This window comes from Chiroxiphia lanceolata, chromosome 4 (assembly GCF_009829145.1).
Source record: "Chiroxiphia lanceolata isolate bChiLan1 chromosome 4, bChiLan1.pri, whole genome shotgun sequence".
NCBI lineage: Eukaryota > Metazoa > Chordata > Aves > Passeriformes > Pipridae > Chiroxiphia > Chiroxiphia lanceolata.
Genome location: NC_045640.1, coordinates 28,996,946 through 29,009,588, shown reverse-complemented (window position 1 = coordinate 29,009,588; position 12,643 = coordinate 28,996,946). Strand labels below are relative to the sequence as shown.

Here is a 12,643-nt window from a genome sequence, read left to right as displayed (position 1 = left end):
TATTCTCCTGGAGAAACTGGCTGCCTGTGGCTTGAATGCATGCACTGTTCAGTGGATAAAAAATGGGCTGGGTGGCCAGGCCCAGAGAGTGGTGATGAATGGAGTTAAATCCATCTGGAGGCCGGTCAGCAGTGCTCAGCACTGGGGCCTGTCCTGTTTAACATCTTTACTGATGATCTGGATGAGGGGATCGAGGGCACCATGAGTGAGTTTGCAGATGACACCAAGTTGTGCAGCAGTGCAGGAAGGCTGCAGAGTGCCTGAGGGCAGAAAGGCTCTGCAGAGGGATCTGGACAGGCTGGATCGATAGGCCAGTTGTACGAGGTTCAACAAGGCCAAGTTCTGGGCCCTGCACTTGGGTCACAGCAACTCCATGCAGCGCTACAGGCTTCCAGAAGAGTGGCTGGAAAGCTGCCCAGCAGAAAAGGACCTGTCCTTCAGCTGACAGCAGCTGAACATGAGCCAACAGTGTGCCCAAGTGGACAAGAACGCCAATGATATCCTGGCTTGTATTAGAAATAGTGTGGCCAGCAGGACCAGGGCAGTGATCATCCCCCTGTACTAAGCACTGGTGAGGCTGCACCCCGAGTGCTGTGTTCAGTTCTGGGCCCCTCACTGCAAGAAAGACATTGAGGTGCTGGAGCATGTAATTTTTGCTCAGCTTTTAATTTATTCATTGCACTACAGCCTGTGTTTCAGTTTTCAGCACAATTAGGAGCTATGCAACATCTAAAGGACCAGCTAGAGCAAAGAACACGCATGATAGAGGCAAATATTCATCGGCAGCAGGAAGAGTTGCGTAAGATTCAAGAGCAGCTTCAAATAGTTCATGGTCAAGGACTTCAGGTGAGTTAGTCTAATGCTTACATGTTTCATCTGTAGAGAATTTAGGCATCTGAAATGAGACTTGGGCACTTAATTCCACAATGTGATCCTCCATATCTCCTGTCAGCTGCCATCGGGCCTAATATGCCTAAAATGCATGGTATCTGAACTACTGTTCCGGAGGTACCAGTCGTTTTACTTCTAATATATCTGGAAGTGCCCCAGTATATCTTCTGACTGTTGAGCATCTCAAGGCTAGCTTATGCCTTAACCTAAAGGTAAAAGGGTGCAGTAGTTGTTAATTCTTGCAGAATTTTGAAGCCATTAGAATATTAATAAAAAATCTGCAAGATAAGCATCTGTTTCCTCTTTTAGCTTGAGGGTGTCAAATTCATGCCTTTTGTGTCTTAAATTGTCCTAACTATCAGGCTGAATGGTTCTACTTTGCATGGTAAACTTAAAGTAGTTACTGAGCCAGAAAAACAAGAAGTCTAGAGGATTCATTACTTAATCTAGCAACTGGCTGCCTGATTTCCGATTTATTTGTTTTTTAACCAGTATGTATTTTTCTTATTTTGTCATTCTCTTTTCAGCAGCTATGTTTGGAAGAAAAGAATGACCCAATTGGGGTTTTCTAGTTGAAAGAAAACCCAAACCAAAAAATGATCACCCCAAACTAAGACACATTTTAAGGAAATAATCTAAATAATTTCAGTGTGGATTATGATTTAAGAGTAGAAAAAAAATACTTCCTGGAAGTACTGAATATGTTGCTTAAATTCTGTTGGAAGAGTAGGAGTTTCTGGCATGTGTCATTTTCAGTGTTCTCTGATGTCTAGCATAAGTGTGCCAGCAGCGAACTGCCTTACTGATGTCTCAGAAGGAGAGATTCACAGCTCTCTTCCCATGCAGCATGGAGGGACCTTGTTCAGGAATGTAGAAACTAGAGAAAATACTTAAGTCTTGTGCATTGTCTTGTTGTAGTCTTGGGCCTAACCTTTTATAAAGAAACAAATATTTTTGTGCTGAATTCTGTTTATTACAACTACGTTGGAAAGTTCAGTATAATCATTATGATTCCCTGATTGTCCAGAAGATTATGTTCTTGGTGCTATGCCTGGATCTGTTGATTTGGAGATTTTCTTTATTTGAATTAGTGTCATAGCTGAAGGTCCTACAAATAGAAATGTAATCTCAAGTATATTTTGTCTTTAGATAGTTGTAGAATACATTACCAGTTAGTCTCTAAATAGTACTTTTTCTTGAAGAACAAATACTGAACCTTAATGCTAGAAATCGGGATTCTGAGTCTTATCATTTAGAGCAGAGTCTCTGAATACTGACCCTGTAACTTGTGGAATTTTTTAAGATGTTCTTGCAGCAGTCAGCTTCTGGACTCAACTTTGGTTCTGTGCAGCTTCCTTCTGGAAATTCTTCAACTGTTCAGCAGCTTACGCCAATAAACATGCAAGGTCAAGTTGTTCAGACTAATCAGACTCAAAGTGGGATGAACACAGGCCATATAAGTACTCCACACATGATACAGCAGCAGCCTTTGCAGAGTACTGCAACACAGGTAAAATTCCCATTATTGATTTTGCTGGATAGAGTATATGCTCAACCCACAGCTGAAACACAACCCTGACATTCCCCTCTCAAATTTCTTTTGAACAATGTCCATTGAGTCATTGATTTCTTCATGTTCTAAGCTTTGCAGTTGAAATGTATTTATGTTCTTGATAATGCAATTTCAGGTCTTGTTTTTATTTCAAGACTTAGGCATGTAAATAATTGATAACAAGTAGCTTTTTGGAAAGACCAGTATCAAGGAAACTTTTAGCTTGCCTTTTTTTGAATGTCTATGATTTTTTTTGTGACAGAACACATAACATGAGATTTGTGAATTTAAAACTCAGTGTTGTGACAGAAAATAACTAGAAAAGCATAGGAACAGGACTAGTGTATGTTGGTGCTTCTGGAGTTGCATGTTCTACTTTTCAGCACTTTCCATCAGATGTGATAGGTGTATTACATCTATAATAGCCTTTTTCTTCTGTGAGTTCATTCAGTTTTTTTCAATTCCATGTAAACTTTTGAAATTACAGTATCTTGTAGCAAGTTCTACAGCTTTACTTTTTATGAAATGTGATTGTTTGCTTTTTTAAACATGTCAGCCATTTCATATCCTGGGAAACATATTGAGCAGCTCATCACTTTTCATCTTCTCAGTCAGAGGTATCCCTGACTGAGGAACAGGTATAGAAGCCTGTTCCTCATGCTGAACACTTGTAATGGGTTTGACCATTATGTGTATGGAGGCTGCTTATACATTTGATCTCTGTGGTTGCCTTCCTCTGGACCCTTATCCACATTCCATACTTTCTTTTTGAGATTTGTGAGGAGGCAGACTAGCAGTGGACAGTATTACAATCTCAACAGTAAGCTAGTTCCAGACGTTTGAAGTAAGAAATTCATTGACATGATGTGCACATTTTAGTCTTAAGTTGGGCACAGAGATGATAAAGGAGTGACAAGATCATCTTGATGGTCCTATGCAGGGCCAGGAGTTGGCCTTGGTGATCCTTGTGGGTCCCTTCCAACTCAGCATATTCTGTGATTCTGTGAATAAAGAGTATGCAAGTGCCTGAAAAATCTAGGAAAAAAAAAAAAACCCTGAACAGAAGAACAGGTTAATGTAAGAGACTCAGATGGTCCAGTCCCACCTCCAAATCCTCAGTTAGAGGATACCTGTGTACTTTAAATTAAGAATTAATTTGAATAGAAAAAAACACTGGCAGTTGTGAAGTATGGCCAATGACAGTGAGGAGGACAGCTGTAGTACCTGGCTATTTTCAACTTACTATCCCAAAATTTCTTTCCAGCATAGTCAACAAAATGTACTTAGTGGACACAATCAACAGTCTTCTGTTGCCAGTCAGTCACAGAACACAGTCTCAGCACCTTTGTATAACACTATGGTGATTTCTCAGCCAACAACGGGAAATGTGGTCCAGGTTCCTTCTAGCTTACCACAGAACAACCAGAACGCTGCTGCAGTAGCCACTTTTACACAGGACAGGCAAATCAGGTAAATCTTCAAGACCAATATTTAAGATGACTTGGCATCATGATATGCTTATGTAACTGTATCATATACAAAAGGAACTAAAGTAGCATTAAAAAATAATGTGATTTGTATTTTAACTATATAGATACAACTCTGAAACTAAACGTTGCCCAAAATAATGTTTGCAGCTTATCAAAACCCATGTTGTTACAGCAAAGTATGACTTTGAGAAATCTGCCTTTCTCAAGTGTATGTGATGCTTCATATATTTTTTCCCCTAAAAGGACTCCAAATGTCTTTTTCTATTAACAGATTTTCTCAAGGTCAGCAACTTGTAACAAAACTTGTCACAGCCCCAGTGGCATGTGGAGCAGTAATGGTACCAAGTACTATGTTTATGGGACAGGTGGTGACAGCTTATCCCACTTTTGCTGCCCAACAGCAGCAGACACAGACTTTGTCAATAACACAACAACAGCAGCAGCAGCAGCAGCAAAGTCAGCAAGACCATCAGCAGCAGCTCACCACAGTTCAACAACCAGCTCAGTCACAGCTGACCCAGCACCCCCAGCAGTTCCTACAGGTAATGAATGCAGAGTTCCCTACAAATTTTTCCAAATCCTGACACTTTCAGCATTGCTAGGTTATCCTAGAGGTGCTTTACCCAAAAACTGAGCACTTAAAATAAGTTTATTCTGTAGCTGTTCTCTAAGATCTTGTTACTTAAAGAAGTGGTCTTTCCTGCAGTTTCACTCCATATGTTGTCCTGTGTTATATCTTTTCCCCTTTTAGTTGCTGCTCTTAATTGAGCATGGGATGAAAAAACAGGTGTTCCCCTTTAAAACAACTTGCATTTTCTTTGCATTCACATATTGATGCAGTAAGGTATGAGAGATGATGGTCTGGAAAGCAGCACACAGCCCAAAGCAAGACATGTCCCAGTAACACGAGGCATGAACATCTGTCGAGGCTACAGGGGAGGCTGAGCAGCAAGAGAGCAGAGGAGAACTGTGTTTTAGTGGAGAAAGAAGAGAGATTGGATCAAAAGAGAAGGAAGGCAAAACCCAAAGTCTAGAAATAGGAAATGTTGAAAAGAAAAGAAACAGAAGGTAGAAGGAATTGATGGGGAAGTCTGCTGCCATTTGTTGATTCCAATTGATTGCTGGCAAATAGCTCACCCAGTAGCTGGTGTTGGTGGGGGAGATGTAGTGGTGGCTAAAGCACTAGAGGAGAAGTGCCTCCAAGAAGACATGGGTTCAGAAATCTTAATTTTGCTTCTGATGTTGCCTTCTCCGAAGAAAGGTAAAGTCCATGTAAATGTAGCTTGTACACCTTAAGATTCTTTTAACTGCTCTGGAAAGGTCAAATTATTTGTGGTTTTTTTGGGTTTTTTTCTTACTCTTTAAGAGTATATATAATTAAAAAATCTTACTTTTGCAAGTATTCCTTACTATGTGTGGTCTCCCATTTGCACTAAATTTGGGATCCTGTGCATAGGTGGAATAGATACAAATGCAGTAAGTAATTGGAGGCTTAACCTACATTTATGTGCACAAGGAATGGATACATTCTGATTAGGACTGAGTACAATTTCCTTTCACTAGGTCACTGACAGAAAATATTGACTTGTTGAAAAAAGTTTTTCATGGGAACATACGAATTTCAGTCATGCATCAGGCAAATGCTTTTCAGCTGCAAGCTGACTCTCAACAAGAGATCTGAAGCATACATAGTGATTTCAGCTTCAGCACTCACTCATTTATGTAGAGGGAGACTCAAACCAAATCAAACCAGAGTGCAGATTGGAATGTGTTCTCTGACAAATCAGATAAATATTTTAGCAACAGTGCTGTTTAGCAGGTTGGTTGCTGTATCTATTTCTAACTTCAAAAGTTTGCACAACTTTGACTTAATTCTGGTGAAACAGATTTGTGAAAAAAGATCTCCAAAGGTCTGTTCCTACCCTAGAAATTCTTTCTAGGCAAAAGTTTAGTATTTGTAATACAAACTATTAAAGTGCTAGAATTTGAAGTGAAGCAAATGCTTCTGCTCGCTGCGGCTTCTTACAGTCTGATTCTGTAGGTGGAGCAGTTGATGTAGTTTAGCTTCTGCTGCAGAATGTTTCAGGATTGAGATGTCATAGTGCATTTGTACCCCTCCTTCATTGCTTTTCTTCAGTAAATAATTTTTTTGTTGTAAGAAGAGTAATAGTAAAACTAAGTACCATTTTCAGTAGTAATAAATCTCCTTCAAAGGGGATGTTTGGGTCTGCAAATGTGGCATTTTTTTTTGACTGTGTATTTTGTCTGTGGGGAATAAATGTGATCTATGCTAGTCATGCACCATTTTTTCATTTGACTGCAAGGAGATATCTATTCAAATAGATTCCTTAAGCCCTGCTATGCTCTTGTGGTTTGAAATGGAGACATTCCTACCCATCATCACAGGAAATTACAATGACCGCTTACAGCTGCTTTATTAATTGGTCAGATGCTCTGATTAAATTTATCAGTATGAACTAATCTTTGCATTGTTTGCTCACCTTAACTGACCAAATCTGAAGTTTATTTTGATCGAACACTTACAAAAAGTTAAAAAGCAGCTAGGCCTGTATTTCTCTGTGTGACAAGAAAAATAATTTTTTCTATTTCCGTGTTTTAGACATCCAGGTTACTTCATGGAAATCAGTCAGCTCAGCTTATCCTCTCTGCTGCTTTCCCACTACAACAAAGCACTTTCACTCAGTCCCACCACCAGCAGCATCAGTCTCAACAGCAGCAACTGTCACGACACAGAACTGACAAGATGACTGACCCTTCTAAAGTTCAGCCACAGTAGTGTGGAGCTCTGCCTCTTTTTGAAGCAAACTGCCAGGAGGGGCTGCTCCCCAAACAGTTGCACTGAAGCTACAGACGTAGCAGTTCGAAGGCTTTCTATCACCTAATTGAGATCTACTTCTGACTTCTGGAATCTTTTAAGCCACAAGATAATGATGGGGACATGGCCAACTTTGAGAGTTGCCCCAGTTTCTGTGTTCTAAAGGATTTGCTGCCATGTTTTAATTTGTCCAGGTGAAATCTCCAAATGTGACTGAAATGAGAGTGATGCTGAAAATATCGGTATTTTTATCAATCCTATACATTTTTAAAGTATTAAAATGGACATGGAGCAATTGTTTGAATTAGCAGAAAAAAATGCCAGGAATATAGTCCAAAAACCATCTAATTTTTTTTCAGATGATTATGGGACAGTAAATATTTTGAAAATGTTGTGTGAAATCCAGTTCTCTGTTGTACAGATGCTGTAAAATATTGTGTATATGTCTGCATAAAAGGAGAAAGAGCAAAATATTTTATATGATGCATGAAAATGTAATCTGTTATTTGTAGGTTTGAATATGTTTCCCTAAATTCTCACACCATACTCAGACTAATGTTTTCCTCTGTTCTACCCTTTTGTTTACAACATGATGCATCGTTATTTTCACCCTTAATGTGGGCACAAGTCTCTTGTTTGTGCTTTGTCTGTGATGTCAGGGTTTGTTCGGTGAGGTATAGTGTGTTGGTTAGTTGACTTCTTGAAGTTAAATTATTGATGAAGCTGTTTGAACTGGTGATCATGCATCAGGGTTCAGGACATTCAGATTCATGAATATCATCCATAATTTCATAATGAATTCATAGTTTTATTTGAAAAATAGGAATTTGCACTGCTTTCTTGCAGATGGTTTGGAATTTTATTCCCCAAAGCTATCTTTTGATATAGTTCATAGTTGGAAATATTTATGTAAAAGGTTTAAAAAAAATGACAGTAATTTTCAAGAATGTTTCAGTTATAGGAGTAATTTGCACAAAAATATATTTACATTTAATAACCTTTTGGGCACTTTTTAACCACTTTCTCTGTGGTGAGAATTGTAACTTGTTAAAACATGTTGGAATCTTTTTATTCTCCTTCAAAAATTAGTCAGAACTAATTCAGGGTCATTTTAACAACAACAAAACCCATAGTGCCTTGATTTTAATTCAGGTGATAATGTTGAACATCTTGAATTACAATGTCTTGAATCTGTAACCATTTTCAATTTTGAAGTCTTAGCACATTGTCAACCAAACTTGTGTATCTACTTCATAGATATTTCTGTATTGTGTTTATTTTAACGATGGAGTGAGTTGAGACCATGAATATTTTTGACTGGTACTCCCCCTCAGATAGTAGCCAGAAATAGAGGAGTCTCAAAAATCTCAGACCTTTAAGGTAATACTCTTAAAAATAATTAAAAAAAAAAAACAAACTAAAAGTACAGGACTCCTTTTGCAGGAGGAGGAATAATAAGCTGATTTTTTTTTTTAGTAATTTTTGAAGCATTCAAAGTATGCTTTGGGGGAGATCGTGATTGCATTTAACACTAGCAGGCTATTGATTTGAGATACCACTGAACTAAGACTTCAGAAGGCAACTTCACTTTATAAAGAAAATAAAAAGTTCCAACAGATATGATGTGCTATTTAACTAAATGTTGGTAGGCTTTTATGGTACTAGTTTGTGGAAACCAGAACTTCAGAGGAAAAGGAATAAATGCTGATAGATCTGATAATTAAAAACAAACAAAAAAACCCCAACAGTAAAAGCAGTTAAAATTAGTACTAGCGAGAGAAAGCTGGATTAATCTTGAATACTGAAGAGGAGTTGAATGAATGTAACCAAATGGTGATGGTCCATTTTGTACTGTGGAACAGTTTGATTGTATTACTGGATGAACCAAACCCGCAGGAGGTTATAGGAGTTTAGCCAAGCCTTTGATGCCGTTGGTTACGTTTTGGGGCTAGCCTTTGCCTCTGCACGTGTCCCAGCATTAGATCTTTGTTATTCCCCAGTCATAAAGCAAATATTTGGCACCAAAAAGCCAAGCAGTGAACAAGAAAGGAGAGTGTGAGAAACACAGTACCAAAGAGAATCAGATTGCTCTCTGCTCCAAGAAGCCTACTGCAACCTGGAGCAAGGAACAGATGCCAATACCAAACACAGCAAGAAACACTTCCCCTACTTTAAAGGGATTTCTGGCATTCTCCAGACTGGGATAATTGTCAGAGACCTGTTTCTGTAAAGTTCTAGGTAAAGAAATCCTGCCTTGCTCTGCTATCCCTACCACTCCATTCCACTTGTTTCTGTATGAAGCTGCATTGACTAGAGGTCTGTGCTATCAGTTCTTTGCCTAATGAAAAATAGGTTAGATACAAATTTTTTAAACCAATTACAATGAAAATATAGCACTAAAAAAGAAAAGTGGGAGAGCTTTAATAGTACTGTTAGAACTACTGAATAATGGTAAAATAGGTGTATTAAACTATTATACTGAGAATTACAGAAATTAAGAGATACCAGCCAGACGGTTAATGATGCAGCTTTTTATATAAAGCTTTGTTTAAACTTCTCTTCCCACTTTCCCCTTCCCAAATACTCTGGTGTGCTGCTATAGGTCTGTTGGTAAAAAGGCTAAACTAGGAGAGAAATTAGATGATATGATAGTGTGGCTGCTGAAAGAGAACTATAAAAATGTATGCTTTGACCAAGAAACTTTTTGTAATCTCAGAGAGAGGTCATTCAATTACAGAACTACCAGCTAGTAGAGAAAGGATAGAAGATGGGGAAATTCAAAGAAACTGGAAAAACATGGCACACATTTGAAAAATTCCTGACACTAATCAGGCAAGCATTTTACAAAAGCAAGCATGTAGAATTTGGTCCAGATTGTGTGCAAGTATGCAGATGTGTTGTTTCACAGGTAGTGACTAAAAAGTGTGTATTTATTTAATGGGTCTGCAGCTTTCCCTGTTGCTGAATCAATTGCTGAATTGTCCTTGAATTTTAGTAAGAAGAGGACCAGCCTATTGCCTCTTTCTTAATCAGCCTTTTGCTTCCGCCCAGCTCATTTACTACAGTCATAGATTTATTTTCAACATCCTGATAAGTAGCATGATAATGGATGCTGTGATACTGCAGCAGGTTCTGGAGCGGAAATGTTACAGAACAACTCTGACAGAAGGGAAGGAGTCTGTTAAGGGCAGGATTGTATTTATGAAGAAATGGCCTGGTGATACATAATGGAGTGAAAAAGATGGCGTAGTTGCACAGAGTTTAGGAGACAGACATGGTTTACCTGCAATGGGTGAGGATTTGAAGAAAAGCATCTAGGATAACTTCAGAGAAAAAAGACTATAGCTATTTTTATATTATATTTAATATATATTATATTTGTATATAAATATGAAAGGATTCTAGTAGGAGCTCTCCATATGCCTTCCACTTCATCTAGAAGGTTTACCTTCTGCACTACAGTTCCAGTGTATCACCACCTTCTGTGGGCATCTTGCCTACTGCCAAACACCAAAATGAGTAACCCATTATCCTTACAAGAAATAGGTTTCATTTCAGCTTTATGTAAAAATGAATAAAGATATATCAGGCAGTTTTTCACAGGAAAAAGAAATTCTCTTAAGACTCAAATATTGCACTTTCTCTTTTTTTTTTTTTTTTTAGTAATAACAAGCACTTTACTGAAAAGACTATTTGAAAACCAGTTTATTTCTTTAGTCAGTGAAACTGTTAAAAATGGGGGGGCATTGAGGAATAATGCATAGAACTGTCAAGAGAGACATTTCTGGAAAATGTTTCTTTAATAGGGTGATCCTTTGAGGCTTAAAGTGCAGGATTTACAAAGGCTTCTAAAGCCAGTTGCCTTTATGTTTTATATGGCCAGGGGAAGGGATTAGAGATGATAGCTTCCTTGAAAGGAGGCTTTTTAAATTGCACAGTTGCCTATGAGAGAGAATCATCTGGAGGCTCATTTGCCTGCTCAATAATTCTAAGTGTCCCTTAGGATTATAATTTGTGAAAATGTTCTGAAGGTTTAAAGTTGTGGCCTTTTTCAGATGTTAAAGTCGATTCAAGAACCATTTATATTTTCAGAGATTTAACCCAGGTATTGTTATGAGTGTTTTAAATGTCACGGCATCGGGAGATGTCAAACATGTCAGATTCATAAGCTTCTCTATTTGAAAAAATTATTAAAATTAGATATACAGTCAGAGGGCTGGAAAATGGTTATTTTGATTAAAAGGGAAAAGAGACTAGTTTTAATAATTAACCTTTTATTTTTTTACTTATCCCTGGTGGAAAAAGTTAAAGAGAATTAAATTAATTTGGATTAAAAAAAGGACATATTTGAACAAATCATAGTAGATGAGACAGCTGTGAGAGAACATTTGAAATTGTCCATGAGACTGGATAGTTGCTTTTTCACTATGATGATTTTTAACACTACATTCCTTGTCTTTTTTTTTTTTTCCTTTTTCTAAGCAGGTGATTTTAAGCTCTGCTACACTTCATGCTATGCCATCCGCATGAATTTTGCCAGCATGATATGCTATATTCAAAGAAAGTATACCTAAATAAAAAGGAAGGGGGGGAAACAAAACACTGTGTCTGAAAAAAATACTGTATGGCCTAATACAGAGACCCCAGCTATGACTGAGAGATGCTGCATTAATAGACAATCAATCATGGGTAATTATTTATGAAACACTTTTGGGAATGGTCTTAAAGGTGTAACTGCTTTGAAAGCAGTTGGTGAGTTGTCTTTTTCTAACAAGAAAGGTAAAAAATATTTATTTTCAAATATATCAGATTGAATTTTGAGTTTTTAAGCAGTGTTGATTTCACAGTGTCTTGGGTTTCAGTTTTGTTTTGTATTTTTTTAACTGGCATTAGATTTGTATACGTAAAAGAAACAGAAAAACCCTAGTGCCGTTCATATTGACGTCAGGAAATGTAGATACAGTTCCCTGGTGTTCATGTGACCATTACTAACTGTCAATTTTTTAACTGAATAAATGTAACTCATTTGAAATTTTGCTTTCTGTAGCTTCTAAGGTTCTAGAAGTTTTTTTTTCCTGAGTTGCTTGATGTCAGTTTTATCCAAGTTTCACAGTGGAGCGCTCTTATACCCTTCCCACGACTGTACCAAAGGCACTCTCTCTCCCCCACTCACAGAACTGACTTGTGAGAAGTTGCTTGATGTCACTTTTATCTTCTGTCCCCTACCCAGACAAATGACTTGTGAGATTTCAGTAAAAATGCATACTGTATTTTTTCCTTGTCTTCTCTCTGTATCTCTTTATAAACTGATGCCCCACTCTAAAGGCTAGAGACCTCTGATTTGTATGTTTACATTACTGCCTTGGAATTTACTCACACAGCACTTGTTTGAATGTGCACAACTTAAAACTACTTTTGTACCTTCATGTGTACAGTCCCTGTTGTTGCTGAAGGATGGAGCAGCACTGCACAGTGTCTGGATGGGCATAGCCCTTCCCTCACTTCATGTCGTGGAAAACACCCTTCTCTTTAAATTTTGTTTACCAGAAGAAGAAATACCCAGGGAGGGGAGTGAAATGTTAAAGAACAGTATTTTTAAAGGAGATGGGTTGAAACGATTGCTGTGCCACCAAACAAGGAAGCGGAGACTTGCATTTAGGTGCGAGCAGAGCTTGTTGAGAGCATGGAGCTCTTGCCTGGAAATGCTGTGTGGTAACATGTAACCTCTCAGGGTGGTCTAACCTTCTTTCACTGATCAAAGTGTAAACATTAATAATCTCAAATCAATTAAATGTTCAAGGAAAGGTGGGAGGGAAGGAAATCTGTAATTGAAGCTGAATGCCTGGAGAAAATTATAAATAACAATTAGCCATT

General features: G+C 38.0%; 1 protein-coding gene across 10 annotated transcripts in view; it reads left to right on the top strand.

Annotated features, from left to right (window-relative positions):
- CLOCK (clock circadian regulator) overlaps window positions 1–12,100 on the top strand; it is a 65,544-nt gene extending 53,444 nt beyond the window's left edge. For 9 of the 10 annotated variants that reach the window (XM_032684705.1, XM_032684707.1, XM_032684708.1 and 6 more), the window contains 5 exons: window positions 688–846; window positions 2,195–2,401; window positions 3,708–3,913; window positions 4,205–4,475; window positions 6,554–12,100. In XM_032684705.1, the coding sequence (XP_032540596.1) occupies window positions 688–846; window positions 2,195–2,401; window positions 3,708–3,913; window positions 4,205–4,475; window positions 6,554–6,730 (1,020 nt within the window). In that variant the 3' untranslated portion in view covers window positions 6,731–12,100. The remainder of the gene's footprint in view (window positions 1–687; window positions 847–2,194; window positions 2,402–3,707; window positions 3,914–4,204; window positions 4,476–6,553) is intronic. The other variant, XM_032684710.1, reaches the window with a different exon arrangement.
- Window positions 12,101–12,643: the final 543 nt, after the last annotated feature.